Source organism: Gymnogyps californianus, chromosome 15, assembly GCF_018139145.2.
Source record: "Gymnogyps californianus isolate 813 chromosome 15, ASM1813914v2, whole genome shotgun sequence".
NCBI classification, from domain to species: domain Eukaryota; kingdom Metazoa; phylum Chordata; class Aves; order Accipitriformes; family Cathartidae; genus Gymnogyps; species Gymnogyps californianus.
Window position 1 is genome coordinate 3,215,284 of NC_059485.1, and position 24,704 is coordinate 3,239,987.

The window sequence follows — 24,704 nt, forward strand, 5'->3', positions numbered from 1 at the left end:
GCGCATTGAGCCAGGGAGGGCAAAGCAAAGCAAATCGTGTATTTAAAGACTGGGGAATAATTAATTCCTTATTTATTGTTGCCATCCGGCGCTTGCTGGGGGTACAGAGCTCCTTTCGGAGAGGGTACCGGCGCACGCAGTCACCATGGCTTTCTCCCAGGTGCAGTGCCTGGACGACAGCCACGTTAACTGGAGGTCCAGCGAGTCCAAGCCCGAGTTCTTCTACAGCGAGGAGCAACGCCTGGCCCTGGAGGCACTGGCCTCCCGTGGCCCTGACGCCTTCTATGAGGTCCTGAAGAAGGAGAACATCAGGGACTTCCTCTCCGAGCTGGAGCTAAAGAAGATCCTGGACACGCTGGAGACGTACGACCCCGGCTCCGAGTACATCCCGCGCCACGGCAGCAGCGTGGGGGAGAGCGAAGGCGATCGCAACAGCCAAGGGGACGAGCAGGACGTGGCCCCCTCCCTGGAGTACTGGCCCCAGAGGTCCGACCGCTCCATCCCCCAGCTGGACCTCGGCTGGCCCGAGACCATCGCCTACCGCGGGGTCACCCGTGCCACCGTCTACATGCAGCCGCCCATCGAGGGGCAAGCGCACATCAAGGAGGTGGTGCGGAAGATGATCTGCCAGGCTCAGAAGGTGAGGTGCGCCGCGGGGATGGGGCACGATTTGCCCCCGGCTGTCCTGCCGAGGACAGATCCTAAAGTCCTGCTCAGCCAGGCAATCCCCGTCCTGCGGGGAGCTCTGCCCAAGCAAAGGCATCGGGGTCAAGCGTTGGGGTTTTTCCATGTTCATTCAGTGTAATCAATATTCAGGGATCAGATTTTGCTGAAGATGCTGTTAGCCTGGTCCAACACTCCCTGGGAGCAATGCGACCCTTCTCATGATCCGTACGGCAACATCGTTAATCCCAGGGTCCCTACAGGGATGTGGGGAAAACCCCAGGGGAGAAAAATGGGTTGAGCTGCTTCCCAGCTGCGAGCCCACGGTCCCAGGCACCCCGCGATCGTTATTCCCAGAGCCCTGTGTGACTGCATGTGGCAACACGCAGGAACCGGAGGAGCCAAACTCAGCCCTGCGGCAAAGCAGCCAAAGCCGCTGGTCTGGCGCTGACGTATACGAGGGTCGAGTTTGGTCTGAGATTGCTGCGGTGCTCCAAGCTGGCCTCATCCTGGCTTTGAGAGGAGAACGATGAGCTGATGTGCAGGACAAGGCTGGGGAGATGCCAAGGGGATTTAGGTTGAGACTTGTCCTCCCTGTGGCATCAAACCAAGGAGCAGGGAGTTGGGATGCATGAGCGATGGGGTCAGGCTGGTGTTATGGGCAGGAGGACCAGGGAAGGAGGGAGATGACGGCATGCGTTGAAGGCCAGCGGTGGTGGGCAGAGGTTGCTGGTATTTCCCAGTGACCCAGTCCCAGTTGGGAAGCACAGGAGGGGTCGGTACCTGCTAGTTTCGCAGTGCTTTGAAGCCCTTTGAGCTCTGTGTGTCCACTCCCTTGAGAAATCCAGCTCTGAGGGAGGAGCATCCCCACCCCGGGGATGCTCCAGCAGGAAAATGTGGAGACCCTGCCAGGGTGGCTATGGAGCCGAGGGAGATAGGCTAGGATGCGTCGGGTCCACCTCCAGAGACCCCCATGCCGGGGCCAGGGACGGTGCTGGGGTTCACAAATCCTGGCAGGAGAGAGGGAAGCCTGGTAGCACGCAGCCGTCAGAGCCTCTCCAGGACCAGAGGGCCAGAGGGGTCTGAGCACAAAGAGCCACGGCTCAGGCAGGAAAACTGATCTTCCAAGGTGTCCGAGGCAGTCGGTTCACGGGGACGGCTGATGCAGGGGATCGGGGCTGCCCCGCTGCGGACGGGAGCCGTCTCTGGCCGCTGTCACCTTGCAAAAGTCAAGGTGACCTGTCCTTACCTGCGACGCTTTCCCCGCTGAAGGGCTTTGCAGTGAGGGCAAAGGGAAGGGAGGGCTGAAGTCCCATGGGATGGAGGATGGGAGAACTCCCTCACTACAAATAATGTCTCATCTTCGGGTCTTTCCAGCTGCCTCTGACCCGGGCTTGCAGCTCCTGCCTGGCTTTGCCTACTCACCGCTTCCCGCCTGCCCCCACGCAAACGGCATCTCCTGAGTCATCCTACCACCCTCCTCCGGCTCAGCAGAGCCAGGCAGTTGAGTCAGGCAGCTGCCGGGCCCTGCTGCCTGCACCATCCCCACCTCCTTGGAGCCTCTCCAAGCCGCAGGGACATGGCTGTGGTTGATGCTGCCATGCTTGTCACCGGTACCTTGATGCCCCATGAGCAGGGCTGGGCTCTGCCTCATGGTCCAGGGGGTCCTTGCTGGTGGGATGAGATGTGGTGACACCACTGGTGACATGCAGGAGCCTGCTTGGAGCTTATGGCACCCCAGGAAACGTAGAGATGGGTGCATGCTTCAAACCTGCAGTCTGCAGGGTCTGGGGATGGCAGGAGTTATGGGGTCTGACAAGTAGGGTCCTTCCAGAGGTCTCCCACCCTGTATACGAGGACCGCAGTTACGGCAGCTGAACCTGCTATCACGCAGCTGAGCCCAGGCGACCGCTGGTGTGGGTGCTCCTAAGTGTGGGGACACTGGGCTAGACCACCCTCCTCTGCACCCAGAGATTTCAGCTGAGGCTTAAGGTCCTCAAGGCAGCTCAGAGGTGAAAGGGTTTGGCTGAGGAAGCCGAGAGTGGACAGAGGGATGGTCCGGCTGCCACCCCATCAGGTGTCATGTAGGCTGGCCACATGCCCTGTCCTTCCTGCAGTGTCCCTTGGGCCACCCTGCGGAGATCCCTGCCGAATTGTCCCATCCCACCGGGCAACGGCAGTGCTCTTCATCCGCCTGCAAAGGAGCACAGGCTTGGGAGAGCTTCAGTATTGCATCCCAGAGGATGACCCTTGCTCCAGCCGCTGTCAAAGGCGCTTGATCCGAAATGCTCTCAGATGCCAAACACCACACACCGCCACGCAGGTTGCTGTCTCATGGCCAGAAGAGCAAAGTTCACCTGACAGACAGCCCGGCCGAGGAAAGTTCAGAGCCCACGTGAGCGCTGCTGACGCTGGGTAGGCTCACGGCAGCTCAGAGCTGGGGCGAGGAAGCCAAGAGCTGAGATGTGAGGCCCCTTTGATGCTGCAGATGAACCTACTTGCTTGCAGGAACAAGGCCAAATGTTGCTGAGTTCAGAGGCTCTGCTTTGCTCTGGAGAGAGGCAAACCCAGGCGAGCTGGAGCAGGGGATGCAAATGATCCCCTCCTCTTTCTGGGAATAAATGGGAGAGAAGAGAGGCAGGATCCCATGGCCACGTCCCTGCTCTCCCAGCAAATCCCCATCTTTGTGGCCAACGAACAGAGGTGATCAGGGACATAGTACACCACTGGGCTTCACCCTGGAGACCTTCACCAGGTCTAGCCGTGGCACAGCCGTCTCTCCCTCGATGCGGATGCCCTCGGGCTGCAAGGCTGACAGGATGGGTAGGGAGGAAGATTTCCCTCCTCTCCTCTTCTCTAGATTTTGGCTCTATCTGACCAGAAACCAGAGCAGGCTGAAAACACTGACCTTGGCCAAAAGCCACCGGAGACAGCAGTAAGTCTGACCTCTCTGCACTTGAGGTTCCAGGTTGGGATTGTGGTGATATAATTACCCTGAGCAACTTCCAGCAAAGGTTGGGAGGCCCTATTAATTACTGTTTACAAAACCTTCTGCCATTCCTGGATGAAAGGGTCGACAGGGGAGAGCAATTATTAATGTTACTTGTCCCACGTCTCCCTCATCCCAACACGCTTCCTCTAATTGTGCCTTGGTGCCTCCCTAATTTATTAAATGCCCACGTGGTGTGCCCCAGAAGTCATTATCTGATGATTCAGAGTGAGCTAATGAAGAGCTGTAATTTCCTCTATAAAACATGATCCTGCAGTTTACGTGCTCATCAAAGCCGTTCAGAAGGATCTCAACGTCATTTGCCCAGTGTCCGAGCGGATGCGATGCTCGCCACTCCTTGGGGTGTTGGGACCCAGCACCTACACGTCTGCTGCATCCAATGGATCTTGGCAGCTCCTGGGACCCTGGGAAGAAAAGCATCACCCGCCTGGGTGCTGGGAGCATCTGGCTGTAGGTTTGGGGCTGCTCTTCTCCGCACCCTCCAGATGAATGGCAGAGGGATGGCAAAGCTTCCTGGGATGACGCAGTGGCAAAGGGGCTTTGGGAAGAGTTGCGGCTCTCCTGATGCTGGGGACCTCTCCGGCACCGAGCATGCAGGGCACTGAGCACTGCCCTGGTAGAGGTGACAGGGACAAGGGTACCGAGCTCGCTCCCCACAATAGGACGGCACGGTTTGCTCCAGGCACTCCCATTCCCCAGGCTGGGAAGCAAATAGCACACCGGATTTCACTTCTCCGGAGCAGACAGGCTTCCATTCTTTGCAGATTAAACCCCTGTACCTGGGTTTGGCATAGACCCAACCGGTCCCAGTTGAGGTTCAAGCGCGGGCAAGCCCAGCAGCAGATTTTGCCTGCGCGGTCCCTGGACAGTCACCGCATTGGGAGCGCTGCCAGCGCCGTCCTCGCTCTCCCAGCCCATTTCGTGCCAGGGCAGCACGTTGGCACGCTGGCGTGAGATCCTGGTGACAAACCGAGGCCAAGCCTGGCCTGCAGGCAAGACGCAGCGGGGAGGGAAGCAGAAGCGCTGAGCAGCGACAGGATGCACCAGCCGAGCGGGAGGAATCGGGTTGAAAATGTGGGCAAGCGGGCGAGAGCCAGGCTGCCTCCTCGCTGCCCGAGCCAGCCGCCCTGGGCGACTGCCTGCAGTGCGCTGCCTGCTTGCCATCCCCGCGTGAGCGGTGCTTGGGATGGGGGACGTCACCGTGCCCTGCCTGGGTCCCTGCAAAGCACCTTCCTGTCTTCAGAGCCATAGCAGCAAGCCACGGCCTTGAGAATGCTGGGACTGCAGTAGAAAAATGCCCTTTTCCTCCCAAAATGAAGGCCAGTACTATTCTCATCCTCATTTTATAAAGTCGCAACTTCCCCTGGAGAAAACGCGGTGCACAGGCAAAGTGACATGACCATGGACGCAGCATCGGTGTCAGAGACGGGAGCAAAGCATCTGCCACCAAACCCACCTCCTCAAACCGGGAAGACGCCATCCTGGCTCAGGTGCCCCTCACCCGGGACTCGCAGCAGACAGCACAGCTCCTCCCCAATTACTTGCTGTAAATGGAAAAGCCAAGCCCTGAGCTTTAAGAGTAGCTTTGAACCTGTCCCACTTTACATCATTGGCGAGACAAGCGCAGCCCTCGCTGGGCAGCCCATGCAAAGCGGGCACCCAGTTTTCTGCCTCAGTTTCCCCACCAGGACAACGAGGACGTGCAAAACACACGAGCAGATGCACAAGGGAGTGAGGATTTATCCTTTCATGGCAAAGCCTGTTGAGAGGCTCTCGGATGAGAATAAATGGGAATTCAGTTAAAATCAAGTGGCAGAGCCGTAAAGTCCCCTCTCGCTCGGCTCGCTGGCACCTCCCGAAATGCTCGTGTGTGGCCGAGGTCGGGGAGGTCGGGGCAGCATCGGAGATGGCGTGGGCTGGGGCTCCCCATGCAGCCTCACTCCTCACCCCATTGCCTGCAGAAAAGGAAGGGAAGAGCCGGCAGTGTCACAATGCACGATCCTCTTCTTAATTAGAGCTCTCCGCCTCCTGTGGCACAGAACTAATTAAAAGGCAGCTTCATGCTTTGAGAGCCTTGGACTGGACGTGCCTGAGTGTGCAAGCGCCCGTCCCCGTCCCGTTTCCTTCTCTCCTGAGGGAGGAGCATCCCAGGGTCTCCCTGTGTCACCCCATGGCGTGCACGCTCCCATGCTGGTGTACTCCCTGGCTCAGCCAGATGCCGCGGCCAGCAGAGCCCTCCTGGAAGGGCGAAAGGCCGAGAGCATCCATGTCCCCCTGACCCAGGGCATCTTCCAGGAACAGCCACAGAGGTGGGGGACACCGACGGGTTTCCAAGCATGGGATTATGACATGCCAGTGCCCCGATGACAAGCCGCTTTCCTGCGTGGCTGTTGCCACCCCGTGTGGGATGAGGGGAGGCAGACACGGCTGCTGGGCTGCGCTGCCCTTTTGCTACCCTGGGAATTGCACCGAGATGCTCAGCTGGGCTGCAGGCAGCTGCCTCCAGCCCCTTTGCCTGCACACATCTCGTGCTGCGCTGCTGCTGCTCACCGTTGTGTCGTGGGCGATGCCATCTCCAGGAATGCAAAACCCATGGGCGTGGAGTGAACTTTGGTGCTTAGGCAGCCATCCCAGCAAAATCCCGGTGTGGCTGGACACGGCACAGATGCATCTTCCTATCATATGCAGGACTCGCCCTGGCCCCGCCACGGCAGCAAACGCCCTGGGTATAAAGGCAGCTCCGGCTTGCAAAGAACGGTGACGCTGCCATGTGCCAAACCCTACTGTCACCGCACAGGGCGCTGGCACCGTTGTCCCGGCTCTGCTCCGCTTTCATACAGCCTGGGAGGAAGGAGGGATGCTGCGCAGCAGGAGCAGCACCCTGAGCACCCGGCAGGCTCCCGGCCACGCAAGGGCTGGGCAGCGAGACCAAGAGAGACACCAGCAGCCCCAGTGACAGAAACGCTGCCTGCCTCCGGTGCTCTGCTTTGGCCTCACAGTGGAGAGCTGACCTTGAAGCCAACCACGTCGCTGCTAGCAGCAGCCTGGACTTGGAACAGCGGCCAGTTGCAGGTGCTGGGAGCTGCAAACTCCTGGCTGCTTTTAAGCAACCTCATCAGCTCGCACCCAGGCCTGTTTTTTAAAAGGTATTAAAAGTCATTTCGGCTCCTGAATGCGTCTCAGGGGTATCCGGATACTTTCTACCAAGCTTAGAATCACTTTTAGCTATTTTTTATACTGTTTCTTTCAACACAAGCATGCATGGTAACCCCAGAGACAGCAGCTACCCCATGCGACATGCCCTCAGACAGACAGACACATCGCTGCATCGCAGGTTTCCCTTTCTGGTGCTCCCCGCGATGGGGCCGCGGGCAGTGCCGATAGCAAAGGGACACCAAACTTCTCAGCCAGACACTGGACTCTGGAGCTTGTTAAAGGCAAGAAAGTTAGATTCACCCTCAGAAATCATTTTTTCACAAGTATATTATGTTATGGGCCACCACCGGAGATCAAACCTCCCATAGTGACAGCAGAGGAATGGGACTGGGGGCTCCTGCTTTCCACCCTCAGGCTGGCCGGAGCGGGAGCCTGGGCTCCCCCCGACTCAATCCCGACCTCCGAGAGAGAGAGCACATTGCTTCAGCTCTCACAAAACAAGGGCCGGCTATATCTTGGGGTTGTCACCCAGCCATGCTACCCAGACTCATCTCTCTTCTCCCCTCTCCAGGTCATCGCAGTGGTCATGGACATGTTCACCGATGTAGACATCTTCAAGGACCTCCTGGATGCGGGCTTCAAGAGGAAAGTGGGAGTCTACATCATTTTGGATGAGACCAACGTGAAACACTTCCTTCAGATGTGCGAGCGAGCCCAGATGCACACCGGACACTTGAAGGTAAGGATGGCCCCAAGGGTCCAGGGCCGGGTAACCTCCTCCAACGCAGGGAGATAATCAGAGCTATCAGCCCCACTCCCTCTCGTCTTGGGGGGATCACAACCCCCAAACTTTGGGCAGTGCTAGATGAGTTTTGCCCATTTTTCCTGTAGCCAAAGCTGAAGGTGATGCCCAAATCCAGGAGCAGCAGGATGGAGGGGCAACGGATGAGAGGTGGGGACATGGATTTCCACCCAGCAAAGCTGGATGCAGAAAGCCCGGGGGGCTGCTGGTACCCAGCCAGAGCTGGCTTTGGGGCAGAGGGGTGTTCAGGGAGCTGCGGCCCCACAAGGCTGGGCACGACTTAAGCAGGGCACAGCAAAGCCCAGGGCAAACCTACGTGCTCAGCTCCTCCTGGTGAACAAGCTGGCAAGAGGAAAGGCACGCGAGGCAGATGCTCTGCCAGGGCCGGATCTGCGCTGTCACCAGCCTCATACCTGCTCCTGCCCCAGGGGCAGGATCGGCAGGAGCAACTGCCGGCCGGTTCTCTCGCTTTCAGGCTTTCCCTCAAGTCAGAGGCTGGAATTAAAAAACTTGATTTTCCCCTTTTCTGGAGCCTCCGCCCCAGCACGGGGCCTGGAGCAGAGCAGGGAGGCACCCACACTGCCCGCAGCCCCGGCAGCTGCCAAGGATGCCCTCACCGCGCTCGCCCGCACCAGGCAGCACACCGGTGGGACCGATCTGCCCGCACATGCCACGTTCACCCGGCCCTGGAGGTGCTGGCAGCTGCACATGACATCGCTCCTGTGCACGAATCCTGTTTGAAACGAGGGAAGATAAAGCAGCACAGGGGATGCCTGGCAGCGCGGGGGCTCGGTCCGCAGCCCAAAGTGCCCCAAACCCCTTACACGTCCCTGTGCGTGCAGAGAAAATCACCTGGCACGGTGCTTGTGCAAAGGCAGAGGAAGACGAAGGGGCAGAGGAGAGGGCGGGGGGTTACATCAGCCTCAGGAGCAGCAGCGGGAGCGGGGACCCTCGCTCCAGCCGCAGGACAGAGTCCCGGGCTCTCCGCTGGGCACAACGCTCCCATCGCTGGCATCGGATGCAAACACACCAGAGCAGCCCAGCAGCTTCACTTCGGGGCTTGCAGACACCCTCCTCCCGGCTGTGAGTTGCTCGGCCTCGCCTGTTGCTTGGCAGAAAAGCGATGTTTTCTGCGCCTGACGTCAGCCGGCCGTGTGCGCTGGCTGCCAAATGGCTGGCGGGGAGGCCCATGCCCGGGCAAGCTCACCAAATTTGCTTACGGTGAGGGCGAACCTCCGGCTGAGCAAGAACACGTAGGAGCCACGACACCCTCACGCCGGGCTGGAGCGGGGCCGGGGCACAGGAGGGGCTCAGGGACCCCCACCCCAGAGAGCCGAAAGCACCAGCCGGCTGAGCCTCACGCCTTCCCCAGCCGCCGAGCCCGCCGGCCCTGCTTAATTGCTGCTCACAACAATTACAGCAGACTCAGCTGAGCTTTTACCCGCGTCCAAACTCCCCGGAGAGTCTGGTATCCTGCAGACTGCTGCGGCTCCGAGACCAGAAAAGCCAGAGCTGACGCACGCCGGTGTTTTAATGCATTAGCAGCCCGGTGGCAGGACTGGAAAAGCAGGAGAACATCTGCAGAGCTCGGCAAATGTCTAGAAGTTGGGATTTGCCACATATTGCAGCCAATTTGCTGGCATGGGATGCAGCAGGGCAGGAGGCCGTGAGGAAACTAGGGCAGTGTCTGGGAGCTGCTTCGTAAGCCAGGAGATGCTAACGAAACGTACGTCGTTATCTAGGTGCCTTCCGCGCTTCGCAATTAGCAAGCCAGCTTGGGCAAGGCGGTCGCTTCGTTGAGCAATGGCGAGTGCTTGGGGAGTGATTCACCCCGTCCCGGGCTCGGCAGCCAGCCATCGCACCAGGCGCTCGCTTGCTGCACGCTCGTCTTGGGAGAGATTAAATAAACAGATCTTACTTAACAGCAGCGATACGCCGGGAGCGAGGAGGAAGGGAAAGGTAACCGGCACCTTGCTTCTGCGGAGCTTTGTTCCCCTGGGTGTTACCTGAGAAAAACCCACGGCTGCTTTGTGCCTTTGTGCAAAGGTTCGGCTCCGAGCGGGAGAGATCGACGCCCTGGGAGAGCGGCGAGCTGGGGACGCCCAGGCAGGCGATGGGCAAGAGGGCTCAGCCTTGGGTGCAAGCATTACCCAGCAGCCGGTCGGTGCGCACCCCGGGCACTATCGCTCTCTCGGCAGCCCCACGTGTAGGGACAACACGGGACAGGGATGGGAATTGCCACCCCAACCTGCTTGCCAGCAAGCTCCCAGCATCCCCAGTGCTGCCCGCTGCCAGACACCGGGGTGCTCAGCACCGGTTTCCCCCCAGCCACACCAGGCAAAAAGGTGAACGCTAGAAAAAAAAATGAAATGCACCAAAAAAACCCCCGAAACTTCTCCACTCAGTGTGTAAAACTTCCCTGGAAACTCAGTCAGGAAAGCCTTTGCTTTTGCATCGTGCTAAAACCAGCGTTGAATCACCATCCCTCCTGCCAGGCACGCGGGAGCGGGGACCAGGGGTGCCTGAGGTCAGCTCGCACCCGGGCTTAGGGCTGTGCCAGGTCATGGTCTACAGGGAGAGAGGAGACCCCAGGGAAGCAGATGAGGAAGGCTAGAGGTGGGGAAGACAAATACTTTTGGTGCTTTTTTTTAAAAAAAAAAAACAAAAACAAAACCAAAAAAACACACACACAAAAAAACCCCAACCATGGAGGGCATGACCTGGTGACGACATGGTGCCTTTAGCAATGGCATTACCAACATCCCAGCAGGAACAGGAGGAATGCAGGTGCTTTCGTAAGAAAATATTTTCTCCCCACCCAAGGGAGACCATTTGCAGTGAAAGATGCTATCTGCTCAGCAGCAAAAATGTGCTGGTGCCCTCCGCTGAGACGCACAGAGGCATGAGCCAGACTGAAGATAAAAACCATTTTCTCAGAGCCAGGGCTGCCCCTCCATGCCCGGGCTCGCTGCGGGGAGGACACCCCGGCCACCTCCGCGGGGACTTGCTGTGGGACGTGCCCTTTTGGCCCACATCCCTGGGTTTCGTTTCCCAGGGGTGAAAAGATGTTGCCCCACTGTCTTTTTTTTTCCCCACCCACCCCTAAAAACAGGGCTAGACGCTCAGATTTAGGAGCACGGCGAGGGGGGAGCCTGGTGGAGGACAAGCCCACTGCCATCAGGTCCACGTGCACTGTCCTGGGGTCACCACCTCCCCCTAAAACCCCTTGTACATCTCCCGCTGGGGAGGAGGTGAAGAATCACCATTGTTTGCTGCATGGCCTTGGGCAAGTTATTTTATCTTCTCATCGCTGTGGTCTCCTCTGGGCTGGCCATGAAGAGTGTTTTCCACTCCTCGGAGGGGCTGTGGAGCATCCACGGGGGCATCGATGGAGGGGTCAACGATGCTCTGAAGACCAGCCCTTTGCTCCTGCTCCCGCTCACGCCTCTGCCTTTGCTTTGCAGAACCTGCGAGTCCGGAGCACGGGGGGGACAGAGTTTTTCACGCGCTCGGCCACCAAGTTCAAAGGGGCTTTGGCCCAGAAGTTCATGTTTGTGGACGGGGACCGGGCCATGTGTGGATCCTACAGGTAATCAGCGGTGTCTCCTCTTGCCCACCCCATGGAGGTGTTGGTCAAAGGACCGATGCGGACCCACGTAGTCCAAGTCCTGGTCCTGCCCAGCATGGCCCCAGGACCCTGTCCCAGACTTGCTCCCCTTCTCCTAAACTGGGAGATGATTTTGCAAGGCCAGCCTGAGATTTGGACTGGGACCCAAGGGTTCCCCACCACCCCACAGCCAGGTCTAGGACACCCCTCCTTCTCGGAGGTGGTGGGACACAACAAGTGCTTCTGCCAATGGATGTGATGAGCACAAGGAAGGACAAAAGCACCAAACCGCAGCCAGTCCTAGCTCTGACGTTAACCTCAGCTTTTCCAGTTAAACGTTTCCTACCCAAAGTATTTTCCCATTTGTCTAAATGAAAACTTCCTTTGGTAGAAATAGATCAGTCTCAGTAAGCTTTTCAGCTCTAAAAGACAAGTTTCGTAAACATGGAACTGAAACATTTCCTACTTTCTGGCCACAACAAAAAACACATCCATTTATGAGTCGCTTTTCTTAACTAACCCAAACTGAGAAAGGAAAAGCAGCCAACACTAAAGCGAAAAACTAACCGGCCCACAGCAAATACCTTTTATTTTTACTTCAAGTTCCAGTGTGCTCAAGACTTCAACCCTTCATTCTAATTTGGGATGAGAGCTATTTCTTCGATCTCATGATTATTAATGTTTACAGTAAGATCATGTCCCTGCTAGCACCATCAATCCCCCGGGGAAAGCCAGGGTTGGGGAGAGGCGTGTTATTTACCAGCGAGCGCTCAGAGAGTTTCCAATGTGTTTCTGTTCCAGCTTCACTTGGTCTGCGGCGAGGACGGATAGAAACGTCATCACGGTCCTCTCGGGCCAAGTGGTGGAGGCGTTCGACAAGCAGTTCCAGGAGCTCTACCTCATGTCCAAGGGGGTGAGCCTCAAGTCCATCTCCATGGCTGAAGAGCCTGAACCCGAGCCCGTAACGCTGCCCTCCGTCGTGCCGGTGACCCCCGCCAACGCCGTGGTGAAGAAGCTGATAAACCCTAAATATGCCCTGGTGAAGGCCAAGAGCGCCGACCAGATCAGCAAGACTTCATCCGAGAACCAGGACAAAAACCAGAAGACAGACCACAAAGGCAAAGCCCTGCCCGAGGGCCAGGTGGGCGACAGGCACGGCGACGTGGCAGACCTCTCCCTGCTCATCCACCCCGGCCTCCTGAATCTGGAGAAAGCCAACATGTTTGACTATCTGCCCACCTGGGTTGAGCCTGACCCCGAGCCCGGGAGCGAAGTCTTGGGCTACATCAACATTATTGACCCCAAGATAAAGAATGTGAAGCTCTCGCAGATGAACCGCATCAAAGTCTGCGACGTCTCCCAGGCCAGTGCCCAGCACCGGCAGATGCTGAAGAACAGGGAGATGGAGATCAAGAAAAACTCAGACCAAGAGCCACCTCTGGTGTCCCCCTGCCAAAGACAGACCCCGCAGACCCCCATGGAACCTCATGCAGCCCCCGCTACCAGCCCCATCGAAGGTGCTAGCTGGACAATGAAGCAAGCAGGAACGTTTGCCACTTCACCGTTGGGCCACCGCTTGAAGCCACCGGAGGAGACACTGGAGGACATCAAGCCCCCGGTTCCAAAGCCAAGGACCATCCCCATTGGCGTCCTCATGACCAAAGTCATTATGCCCTGTGACAGCGGCACTGCACCAGAGGGTGACACACAACCACCGCTGGCCGACCACGTGGGTGTGAAGCAGGAACCAGAGGAGAACCCCAACGGAGTTTCAATGGAGACCTGCCATCTCCAGCCAGACCGGCCAGTGGCAGGGCCACAGGAGGACAAAGGACCTCCCTGCGCCCACAATGGGCTGGGAGAAGAGGAGGAGGAGGAGGAAGAGTACATCACTCTCAGTGACCAGGAGAGCTACTCCAGCAGCTCTGCTGACCACAGCTACCGCCGCTCCAATGCCTCCTCCATCTCAGATGAGTACTATGAGGTGAGGGATCGCTATGGGCCACTCCGGCGAACCAACTCGGACGTCACCCACAATGGGGAGATCCTTCCCATGCAGAGGAAGCTCAGTGACCCTCACGTCAGCCGGGGCACCTTCCTCAGCCCCCTGGGGAGCCTTCCATCCCTGAAGCATGTCCGTGTGGAGGACATGATGAAGAGGAGGAGCAACGCCGTGGAGATTAGGTGTGTGCTGCCCCGCACCATCCTGGATGGCAACAGCTCCTACCCCAGCAGTGCCACACAGGTAGGACTTTTTGCTATGACCTTCCTTATGTTTCTCCACCCTACAAAGGCTGCAAACCTGGAGGTGACACAGCCAGCTCAGCCAAGGCGTGGTGTCATCCCTAGCTTTGGTGTCGCGTCCTAGATGCCGAGATCAGACTTCCTATACGGAAGAATAACGCCCTACACGCGGCGATGGTAGGAGTCACCCAAGAGGTGCTCTTGGTCGGGAAGGTGGTGGCCATGCCACAGCTCTTGGTGTCTGGGAGTGCAATGGGAACAGCTGGTAAAGGGGAGGTTTACGGGAATTAAAGATTATCCCGTGGCATCGGGCTGTGGGATGGAGCCCACATGGCTCCGTATGGCTGTGCCTGGAGCCGCTGGGCTCCATCCCGCAGCCCATCAGCAGTGGCATCATGCCCAGCCAGGGACAGACTGTGCGTGCAGGCGTGTCCTTCTCCGGCTTGTTTTCTAGCTCCTTGCAAAGGTGATTAGCATCAAAGTAAAAGCACTCGGACACATAATTAGGCAGAGCAAGACAGCAGAGAAACAGGGACAGCAACCTCTGTGGGCGTGCGTTGCAGTCAGCAGCTTCGTGGCTGATCCATGAGTGACGCCAGACCTTGTCACCCCACCGGGTGCATGCCAGCACCCCGCTGCAAGACCACGGGGTGCACGTCAGCATCCCCGCTGCTGGAGCACGGGGTGCACCCCAGCATCCCCGCCACGGCGGGAGCATCACCCCATCCAGGCAGGGGGATCGCAGGGTCAATCCCCTATTTCCACCCAAGCGCTGCAGCCTCTTGGGCCACTACCAAGCATTTTGGTTTCTCAAGGCTCCCCATCTGCTGTTTTCAGGGCGTTCAAACCCCCAGGGCTAAATCAGCAGCTGAAATCCCTGAAGCCACCTGAGGTTACCCCAACTGAGCATCTAATCCGTATTTACAGGAAATTAAATTTACTAGCCCAGAGTCCACTTGCTTCTCCCTTCCCAGCCAGCGACACAGAGCTCAGAGCAGGGTTTTAATCCTTGCACATCAAATATCCCCTCGCGCTCTGCAAAGCCATGCAGGGCAAGGAGCACCGAGCCCTTTGATGCTCTGTGACCCAAGTCCCGGGTGCCACCTTGCTCAGAGTGGCCAGGTACGTTAGTGTTCCTGCAATAACTTGTTCTGGCCCTTTGATGAAAGGTAGATAATTAACACACCATCAGGGTTAGGAAAGCCAGCGCTCAGCTGGTAGAAGTGTGCAGAGAATAGTTTCTCTCGTGTGTAAAAATAATAAACCAAAGCAATCCTTGATTAACTCTGCAGAAACCTCGAATCTGACAGGAATCACCATCAACCCCCACCAAACATTTTTATTCTGGGTCCACGTTTCTTATGTAGCCCAGTGTAGCCCAAAACACAGGCGGAGGCTCACTCAGGGAGAATATCATGTTTTCCATCACATTGAGAACACAGCACCCAAGTTGTCCCTGGAGCATTGCCTTGCCTAAATACATGCAATCCTGTTCACACCCAGCTGCCCGGTTAATAGAGTACAGTAGCGTTGACTGATGCACGGCCGGCACAAGGAGAGCGCTGGGGACACTCAGGTCCTCTCCTGTCCCTCTCCCTCCTGCAGAGCCCCCAAGTCTGTGCAGAGCAGAGGTTTCCAGACAAGCCCCCCTCCCATTCATCGCTTAGTGACAGGCAAAATACCCCCCTCTGCCAGCTCCGCATCCGCATGGCGGGGGCCCTTACCTGGGTACAGGACCCTGCTGATCATCCCCGGCATGATGATAACGAACAAGGGCAGCATCTTCAGGTAGCTGGCCAAGATGGAGCCGGCCTTGGCGTGACTCAGGCTCTTAGCAGAGAGCGACCGCTGGACGATGACCTGTGGGAGAGCCGGAGAGGATGGCTGAGCATCCACCAACACCTCCTATTCCACATCAGCCTCCTCCTGGCCAAACTGCATCCCAAGCATCTCCAAACACTGGAGCCACTGGGCATCGGGCCCAAACGCAGCTCCCAAACGCAGCCTAGATGTGTACCCAACCCACGGGCTGGGTTTCCCTCCAGACCAGCAACGGGTTGGTGTTATGCCGTAGCACCACAAAAGCCCAGTGCAACCACAGCAGCCCGTCCTGCGGCCAGTATCAACCATTCCCCACCACCATCCTCTCCCCTCCTGCCCCTTCTATTCATTCTTCTCCCCAAAGAGTGCCCACAATGAAACGGACACTGAGGCCAGCCTCCTCCTACCACACGTCCACCACCCACACTGCTCAAACCATCACACCTCAAAGCTCTGGCCAAGCCACGTCCATCCACCATACAGCCAGCCCTTGGGCTTTGAGGCAATCTCTCTTAAATAGGCAACATCAGTAGGAAATGCTGACTTTAAAAGAGCTCAGACTCTCCCCAAAGGTTTACAGAGAAGTGCTCAGCACCCAGCAGGATTCAGCCACTCCTGAGCGAACACTGGCTCATGCCACTGCTGGGCAGGAGGGACGGGGTGCTGGATCCTGGGGTGGGATGCTCAGGGAAGCCGTAGTTTAACTTCTGCCCGAGAGCCAGAGCATGTCAGGAGCCACCGGCCCCACCACCCAGCTCAGGCACCATGTGCACCACCACATCAGGCACATGATGACCTCGAAGGGAGAGGAGCTAAATCACCCTTAGTCCTTCCCACCTGAAGACATCTCAGGCCTTAGCACTGATTTTAAGCAATCTAGTTAAATCGATCTAGCATTACCTAAGCTAAGCTGCTTTAACGCAGCCCTCCTGGTCAAAGCAGGAGATGTCTGCTCGAGGACCAGAGAGGCCGTTGGGATATTGGGACTAAATGACCGAACACCGAGACAATGCCAACAGCACGGTGGAGATGGGGTGCTGGCGGCACGGCGGGGGTCGCGGCAGAGGCAGGGCAGGTCAGTGCAGCCGGCTCTGCAGCCTCCCAGCCCCAGCTCGTCCTGCCGTCAGCACCTGCGCTCGCTAGATCCAATCTCGCCCGGGTACGTCTGCGCAGGGTGCAATCACACCTCCGGATTGCGGCGCAGACACACCCAAAGAGGAAGATAAATATCTGGTGACCACAGCCGTGCGTTAAGGCCTTACCCAGTCCAGCATTAAGATTAATGGGGCTCAGACCCAATCCAAACATGTCTCTCAACCCAGCTGATCAGAGCCTCCCCCGCAGTGGTGTTGCAGCTCCCTGTTGTCTCCTGATCCCACCTCCTCTCCCAACCCTCCATCCTTTCATCTAATCTTGGTAGCCACCTAATCCCACAGTTTGGGTCTGGATGACTGAATGCTCTTTGGGCCTAAAATGAGCGCTTAGATGATTAAGACGGGTGTTCAGGCTGCTGCTGGAGAGAAGGCGTTGAGATGCCGCTGGCATCCTTGGTCCTGGATCTCCAGGCAGCAGTGACTTGGCTCGGGACAGCCTCCAGGCTGCCAGGGCTGCTCGGGAAGTGGCTGCTGATATGCTGTGATGTGCAGGACAGTGCATTGCCAGAACAAGAAATCAGAGAAGCAGCAATGGTTAAGACTTGAGGCAGTTTTGAGCTGCCACCAGTGTCAGAATAATTTGGGCAAGGGAATACACCAAGTAGCAGAGGGATTTGTCCATGAGGACCAAGTCCGCAGCACGGACATGTGAAGGGGTGTCCTTGCAGGGGACCAGCATCCTTACAGCAGCAGTAGCTCATCTCTTTCTCTGCTCTTTAACAAACAGGGGACGCACATCTACCACTACCGACCCAGGAACCCCGCAGGCAGAGAACAAGGCAAGGAGGTCTCCTGCTCCCCGACGCACGAGAAACCCCCCGGGGCCACCAAATACAGAGGGGATGGAGCCGAACCCAAAAAGACCATTGCAGGCAGCCAGCCTTACTGGCAGAGCAAAGCCTTCAGCCCCAGCAAGCCCACGCAGCCCGGCCGCCTCTCACCAAGCAACCCCAGAGCATCAAGCAAACGCTTAACCTCCCTGCCGGAAAGCCAGAAGACAACTGAGGAGATGAGGACACCCCTCGGCATCCCGCTCTCCAAACTGTCCCAGTCCAAGCACCTCAAGAACAGGGCTGCAGGAGCCCCAGGTGCTTCTATTGACTCCAAAAAGAAGCCCCCTGAGACCACCGGCCAGAAGGACCACTAGGTGCTGATGAAGGTGGACTTCCAGGGCGAGAGCGGTAGTAGAGCGTGCCTGGACCCCAGGCGACGCCGTGTTACATGGGGCAGGGGAATCTTGTTTACATTTACCTGGTCGGTGCACCAGTACCACGTGGCCATGATAGACAGCCCGAAAGTCATCCCGGTCCAGGGCAGATCTCCAGAGACCGGGTCTCGGAAGAGGTGCATTGCATCGGCTCTGGGCAGGTGGCAGGTAGTGTTGGGAACAATCTTGGATGGCACGGCTTTTAAATAGGCCTCTTCCAGGTTGGAGTAACCTCCGATCTCATTAAAAGCTGGAAAGCATCATTGGGGGAGGCTGGTTAGAGTCGAGCAAAACCCAGTGGCCTGTGAGATCAGCTGGCAAAACACTCGCCAACTCGTTAACTCAGAAGTGCTGCCCAGAGAGGGAGGGCTCGTTCGTGATTGTGTTTTCTTCTAGTTATTTAAGAGACTCTTCTATTATCATTTTGCACAGCAGGTCCCATTACAGTCCACCCTCCCTTCGGAGGGTGACCCGTTTCCTGGGACAAAGGCTCCTCAAGGGACCCACCTCTTTTGAACTTGTACTGTAAAAGCAACCTGTTTATTAAAGCTCCCCGGTCCCAGAGCAGGGGAAACTTGCCTAGGACTATTAAAATGCACGATTAGGTAGCCTTTGACTTGATATACTACAGCTCAAGGTGCCTCGGCACAAGCGTCCGGCCAAACGTTTTCTACCCCTCTGAGCGTTTCCCCAGCACCCCCCCGCGGCTCCATCCCCAAACCTCCAGCAACCAGTGCAAAAAAAAAAAAAAAAAAAAAAAAAAAAAAAGGAAAAAAGATCCTCTTCCCTGCAGTTTTCCTAGGAAACGGGATACAAGGTCTGGATCTTAGCCTGAGCCCCGCTGAGGAGTACGTGCCATGAACAAGCCCTAGCAAGCGAGCCTCCGAGCCCTTGGCAGCTGCCTTGATGCTCCTCCTGCCTGCACCACAGCCGCCAGCCCCCGGCAGCAGCTGCCAACCAGCCCTGCGCTCTGCCCTGGCCCCCCACCACCTCCCCACTCCTGGGGGGGCACGGGCTGAACGCTCCTTGCAGCTCCCCGGTACCTCCAGCAGAGGAATTTTGGAGCCAGAGGCATTGCTTTTCGGGGGAGGGAGGGATGGGAGGCACCCGCCCCGTTCCCCCCGCATGCCGCGGCCACCCATGCAGCAGCCATGGAGGAGATAAGCAGGGAGGTGCGTTGGCATCCCCATACCCACGGCAGCTGCTGATGCTTGGGAGAAGAGAGGAGGCTCCGGGGCCTCCCTGGGTCTCACGGAGGGGAGACTCAGAGCAAGACCCACGAGCATCCCTCGGTGGTTTTCCCCCCGTCTGGTCCAGCTGTCACATCCTGCATCCCTTCTGCCCCCACTCGTGGGCTGTGCTCCGGACCCTCAGCTTGGCCCCCTCCAACGCGGCAGCTCGGCGTGGGAACGTGCTCCTGAGAAGTCATCCTCCGGCAGGACCGTGCCCATGAGCGCTGCTGCCTTTGGACTGAGAGCAAATCCTTCAGGCATCGGGTGCTGGACACTGGGATCACCAGCAAGTGCCACCTTGAGCAAATCCCAATTTCCAAGACACCCATCCTGCTCTGTTGTCCCCTCCTGCCCGAGGACAGCCCTCTCCCTGCAGCCCTGCCATTTCCATTACCGACCTGCAGCCCCGTCCCCATCCCAGGGCATCCCCCTGACCTGAAGCTTTTGGGGAGTTTGCAAAGGGGGCATCATCCACCGTGCCCCCCTTCCCCTTTGCAAACTGGCCCCCCGTATTTCACGGGGAGTCAGCATTTGTGAACTCCTCCTGCTCTTGTGCAAGCAGCCCTGGCCCCCCTCCAGCGCTTGGTTTATCCAGGCACCGGCTACTCCCAAGCTTTGCATGGGCGTTGGGCACCAACAAAGGCTCTCCAGAGGCAGAGGGCGAGCGCTGAAAGCAGAGATTCGCACCCGGGGGTGCGGGCCTGCTCCCTTCCCAAAGGTGTTCGCCGGCAAGTCACGACATCTACGCCTGCTGAGACAGAAGAGCGGGGCAAAAACCCCAGGGCAGCGGGAGCTCAGCCTTCAGATGCCGGGCTGCAGCCCACGGGCTCCGCCAGGATTAACATCCCTGCGGTGAATGCGAAGTGGGGCGCAGGATGCCACCGTCTCTCTTATCTGTGATGCTGGAGCCGAGCAGAGCCAGCGCCGGCACCGCCACCCACTGAAACAGCCACCGAGCTCTCCGTTAAGCAAAGTGATTTGTCTACAACCCCTCGGCCTGCACCCGTTTGTTGTCCAACTCGAGACTGCTCTGCTCAGCATCGCACCTCAGAGGATTTGCACAACCCTCCTGCTCTCCCTCGGGAGATGCAACCTCGGAGCCAAGCAATATGGTTTTTTCATCCCTTCAGCAGCAGCAAGGGAGGCAACGGTCCGGGCAGAGTGGACCCAGAGCGGTCGCAGCTTAGCAGACGAGCGTTAGCATCACTGCTGCAGCTGTCGTGGTCTGAAGATACGAACAAGGTAAAACATTTAGAGTATCCTTTATTAGATGAGCTTGACAAGAGCTGGAGAAAACTGAGCACCCTTGAGGCATACCAGCCTCCAGGTCCTGAGGTCTCCCGAGACCGGAGGAAAAAAAACTGTGTGACCAGCAGCTTGTCTTTTGTCTCCCCTGGATCAGTCCCTCTCCCGAGCACCCTCATCTCCCTGCACACACCATGCCACGCTTGCAAGTTGGCAAAGCCAAAAAAAAGCTGGGCTCTGCAGTCACCGGAGGGGATTTTCCAGGCCTTGCCTACCTGCCCTCCTACTCTGGCTCTGTGTTGCTGCACCCAGCCAAGCTTACCAGACACAAGCCTCAGAGAGCCCCACGGCCAACGACAGCTTCAGACAACGATCAGCAACGTCCAAGCACCTCGTCTAACGCAAAGGCTGCGGCCACTGCTCAGATCTGCTTGGACAGGCAACGTGCTCCCCTGCCCAGCGCAGCTCCTTGCTTCTGCTGGGGTAGTTAGTATTATTGTCACTTCTCCGGGAATTATCTGTCCTTTCATTTGGTTTTTGTAAATATATCTTGCTGCGTACAAGGCTCGCCCAGGAGCAAGCTCTGCTTTTGCACAGGGGAGCAGCTGCGGGACCGGGCTGGCTGCAGGTCTGGAGCTGCTCCCACCTCCACAGCAGAGCTCCTGTGTGACATTGGGTCAAAGCCTTTCCTACCTGCCCGCCCTAAGCAGACTTCTCCAGGAGATGGTGGAAATCATCTCAGGAGTGCCTCTGGAAATCGTCCTCTGTAGTTAAATGCCTGCCTTTGAAGCTGGGACCTGGCTTTTTGCCTCCTACTCCTCGGGGCCAAGAGCCCCGATGGCAGAACAAGGCTGATGAAAGCTCCCGCCTCGCAAGGGTGCTCTGCGGCTAAATGTACGGAGACACAACAGTGCTGAGTGTTCAGAAAGGGCTGGTGATGAACCATGCTCACTCCAACCAGGATGAAGGCACGGCACCATGCTCTGCATCCCCAGGCAATCCCCTGCAGCGGTGCCTCGTACCAGTACCACCTTCTGCCAAGCACGTCCTCGTGCGGTGGGATCCTGTCTGCAGACCCCACCGCAACACCGCTGCAAGTTTCCCAGAGCAAAACTGGGAATGCTGCTTCGCTGTCAAACACTTGATCAGTCTCTCGGAGTGCATGGACTAGAGGCAAACATGCGGAGCAGCGATGACCACGGGAAGGTCACCAGTGCTGGGGACAGCCCCGCATGGAGGACCAGGGGGATGCTTCCTGGCATCTTCACCCAGAGAAATGGCACGTAGGGAAAGCACAGTGGCAGAGGGGACACAGGGGGACCACGGACTTTCTTTAGGCGATTACTATGGGCCAGAGTCCTGCTGGGCATCTTGGCCACCAAATTGCTCAGACTGAGTCTTTCTATTTATTTCTGAGACCGCCCGACTGGGGAGAGAAGGTTCCCCTGGAAGGACGTTCTGTGCTGTCCCAGCTCTTACCTTTCACCGCCAGCACAATGGCTCCGAGGACCATGATGAGCGTCTGCAGCGCGTCGGTGTAGATGACGGCCGCCAGCCCCCCTGCACGAGAGCAAGGCACAGCGTCGGGAGCGCCGCCGGCTTCGGGCTCGGCTCGGTTGTGAAGTCCCAATAAAGCTGCCCGCGCTCGCGGGGACGTGCCTGTCACCGGCCTCGTCCTGCCGACACCGCAGTGATGGGGGGCTGCAGCGGGAGCTTGAAGGGGGAGCAGCTCCTCGGTGGGTCTGGCGTCGAGGGGCGACAGCACCCCCGCAGATGGGGTGGGGGGAGCAGCCAATAGCCGCGGGGGCTGCGGTCTCACCCAGGGCAGGGAAGGGGAGCCGAGGGATGGCAGGAGGGGAGGGATGCAGCCCCACGTCCCCACGCAGTCGGGAGGACGCCGGCCAGCCCCAGCTCTTTGGATGCTCCAGCAAGCAGACCACATTCAGGACGTTGATCTCATCATTCGTCCCACCTCTCCCTAACACCATACCATGTCTCCCCTTCGTACACCCCTCAGCTCTCCTCCCAGCCCTACAGTTTTATTTTTCCAGCACCTGATGCTTAGTGGGGTCCCCCTTGGCCATCCAGCCAGCAGCATTTCTCCCTTTCCATCCCAAGCTCTCCCTCCAGATCTGTTGCAAACCCAGGACCTGCTTACCTAGCCAGAAAGCAATTACTCAGCACACGAACAAAAGCATTATAAAGTAGCGGAGCTAGAGAAAATGGATCAAAAGTTGAACCAGTTTCAACCCCAGTCACTGACTCACATCCTGGGAATTCAGGGCTGCACCCTCCCCAGCCATGCCTGGGATTTGGAGTGATGTTCTCAGGATCAGGGTGACGCAACGATCACACCCTCTGCCTGAGCTCACGCCGAAATGCCTTACTTCACGACAAGCCTTGTGGGCAGGAAAAAAACAGAGATGGGATTTGCTTAAAACCAAAGTCTTGCAAAATCCACCATGTTTTGGATATACTTAAACTGTTTCCCGTTTTGATGGCTGGGATGAAATAGCGAGGGAGAATTTCCTGCTGGGTGTCTCCACTGGCACTACCAGGGGAGGGAACATCCCAGCCAAAATAATAACCGAAAGGGCTGGCAGGGATACATGATCCCACAGTCCGAGAGTGGGAGTGCAAGTCAGGAACCCACAATTTCCAACTCCAGCTCCAAACCCTTATCACCTCCGGATCACAAAAGAACCGTACGGACTGACCCTGCACAAAAATAGCTGGTCCCACGATGGGGAAGCATGGGCAAGAAATATTCCCAAAAGCTTTGTAGAGGGAAGGCAGCAAGTTGCACTGCAGGCAGGGCGAGTGGGAGGGAAATGAGTTGGGTAAAGGGCTCTCATTGTAGATTCCATAGTAATAGCCCTGTAATAGGAGAAGCCCTGATTATTGCTGTTACAAATAAGTACACACACAGGAAAGCATTTAACTACATGATTGAGGAAGAGTTATTACAAATGAGAAGCCATAATGACAAAGGAGAGGTCATGCATTGAGTCATTGCCTGAGCTGACGCTCAAGGAGGATGCCCAGATACTGGCTGGATAGGGCAGGGAATATGAACCCCGTTAGTATAAATCCCCAAAGACTTTCCAGGAGGAAAAAAATAAAATAAAATAAAATAAAAGCAGGAGTGTAAGTGGTGTGGTTCAACCAAAGAAGAAAGATTGAGGCCAGCAGACGCTGAGCAACCTACCTGCAATGGTGTAGAGCCCTGTGACCACCAGCATCAGGACGGTGGAGAGGTAAAGGTCCCAGCCCAGGCAAACTTGCACGAAGAGAGCCCCCGAGTACAGGTCCGTCTGCGCGTGGAAGAAGAAACACAGGGGCTGGGACAGGTGACATCCACTTGGCTAGGCAGCACCCAAGGGCTGTTGCAAGAGTGGCACGGCAGGGAAACAGCCAACACTGTGGGTACAGCGAGGACATTGGCGTGCCAGGAGGACACCTCCCGAAGCCAGCGCTGAAGCCCGGGGTCCCACGTGGGTGGCCGTGTCACCGCTGCAGATGGGTGTCACGGGCCACCTTCCCTCAACCCCCAAAGAGCGGAGCAAGCAGCTCCAGCAGTCATTTGCGACAGGGCTCAGTCGGATGCAGGCAGTGGGATGTAAGGGTCAGAAATGGGATGCCTCGGGGCATCAGTGCTGCCACAGCCTTTGAGAGCAAAGCAGGGAGCTAGAGATACTCAGCCCTTTACCGGATCAGACCCTGACCCGAGCTACCTCCTTGCTGCCCCAAGTACCTCCAGTTCCCTCCACCGATGGCAGTGCCCTGCTCTCCAGGTGGCATCTCACCATGCTTTCTGCAGAGCCCTGGAGATGGGGCACCCGGTACCAACCGAGGGGCTGTGCTCCCCCGGAACACCAGCACCCTTGGGTGCTCCCGGAGGCAGCCCAAGCCACCCCCCCCAACCCAGAACACCCATGCTGTTTCTGCACCCCAACAGCCCCCGCGGGGCCAATGCACGGGGGCGGCTGTAGCTGGTATTTCACGTTCTGCTTGGCAGGATTCACCCTCCTGGCACCCAGGCTGCTGGCAAGGAGGTTGCCAAGGACCAGCTCCCCCCTCCTCAGCTGCAGCTCAACGGTCTGGCCATCAGACCGGTCAGGAGGGCAGCAGCGAGCCTAAAAATGCTGCTGGGGGCAGGAGGGGATCTTCTCCCAGGCGCAGGGACTTTTCAAGGTGCTTGCTGGTACCTGCAATGCCTTTAGTGATGGATGGGGCAGCTCTGCGCAACGTCGCTCGAGCCATTTAGCGGTGCTCAGGTGGGTGCTAGTGGGGCAAAGCAAGGTGCTGCCCTGCTCCCTGGGGGCTGCAGCAGCGTTTCGACCTCTGCAGCCACTCCACGGTGAGGAGCACACGTGGGCAGCCCCAGCGTGGAGCGCAAGACCCCCAGGACTGCCATTCCTGAGCCTCGCCCCAACAACAAGCCACCTCTTTGCTGAGCATCTCTGGGAAAATACCTCCTCCTGGTTTGGCACAGATGGGGAAACCGAGGCATGGGCAAGTGGCAGAAGTTGCTTTTGGCCCTGAGGGAGAAGCAGCAGCCTG

At 57.6% G+C, this 24,704-nt stretch overlaps 2 protein-coding genes across 5 annotated transcripts in view; one reads left to right on the forward strand and one right to left on the reverse strand.

Moving 5' to 3' along the window:
- The window catches only part of SLC5A10 (solute carrier family 5 member 10), a 40,603-nt gene that overhangs the window by 8,825 nt on the left and 7,074 nt on the right, over positions 1-24,704 (reverse strand). For 2 of the 4 annotated variants that reach the window (XM_050906356.1, XM_050906355.1), the window contains exons 5-8: positions 23,350-23,455; positions 21,621-21,701; positions 17,709-17,914; positions 15,207-15,342 (exon numbers count right to left, since the gene is read on the reverse strand). In XM_050906356.1, coding sequence (XP_050762313.1) covers positions 15,207-15,342; positions 17,709-17,914; positions 21,621-21,701; positions 23,350-23,455 — 529 coding nt within the window. Of the gene's footprint in view, positions 1-8,838; positions 8,871-14,955; positions 14,972-15,206; positions 15,343-17,708; positions 17,915-21,620; positions 21,702-23,349; positions 23,456-24,704 lie in introns of all 4 variants that reach the window. The other 2 variants (XM_050906354.1, XM_050906357.1) reach the window with 2 other exon arrangements.
- On the forward strand, positions 146-17,604 carry FAM83G (family with sequence similarity 83 member G). The gene is made up of 5 exons (XM_050906348.1): positions 146-640; positions 7,401-7,568; positions 11,096-11,220; positions 12,040-13,483; positions 17,185-17,604. Exons 1-5 carry the CDS (start codon positions 146-148, stop codon positions 17,602-17,604), a joined length of 2,652 nt encoding a protein of 883 aa, XP_050762305.1.

Excerpts from the sequence above, each read along its gene's own strand:
- FAM83G (XM_050906348.1), top strand. The coding sequence starts at position 146 with ATGGCTTTCTCCCAGGTGCAGTGCCTGGACGACAGCCACGTTAACTGG. Across the intron at positions 641-7,400 it reads TGATCTGCCAGGCTCAGAAG|GTCATCGCAGTGGTCATGGA; the intron begins GTGAGGTGCGCC and ends TCCCCTCTCCAG. Across the intron at positions 13,484-17,184 it reads ACCCCAGCAGTGCCACACAG|GGGACGCACATCTACCACTA; the intron begins GTAGGACTTTTT and ends TTTAACAAACAG.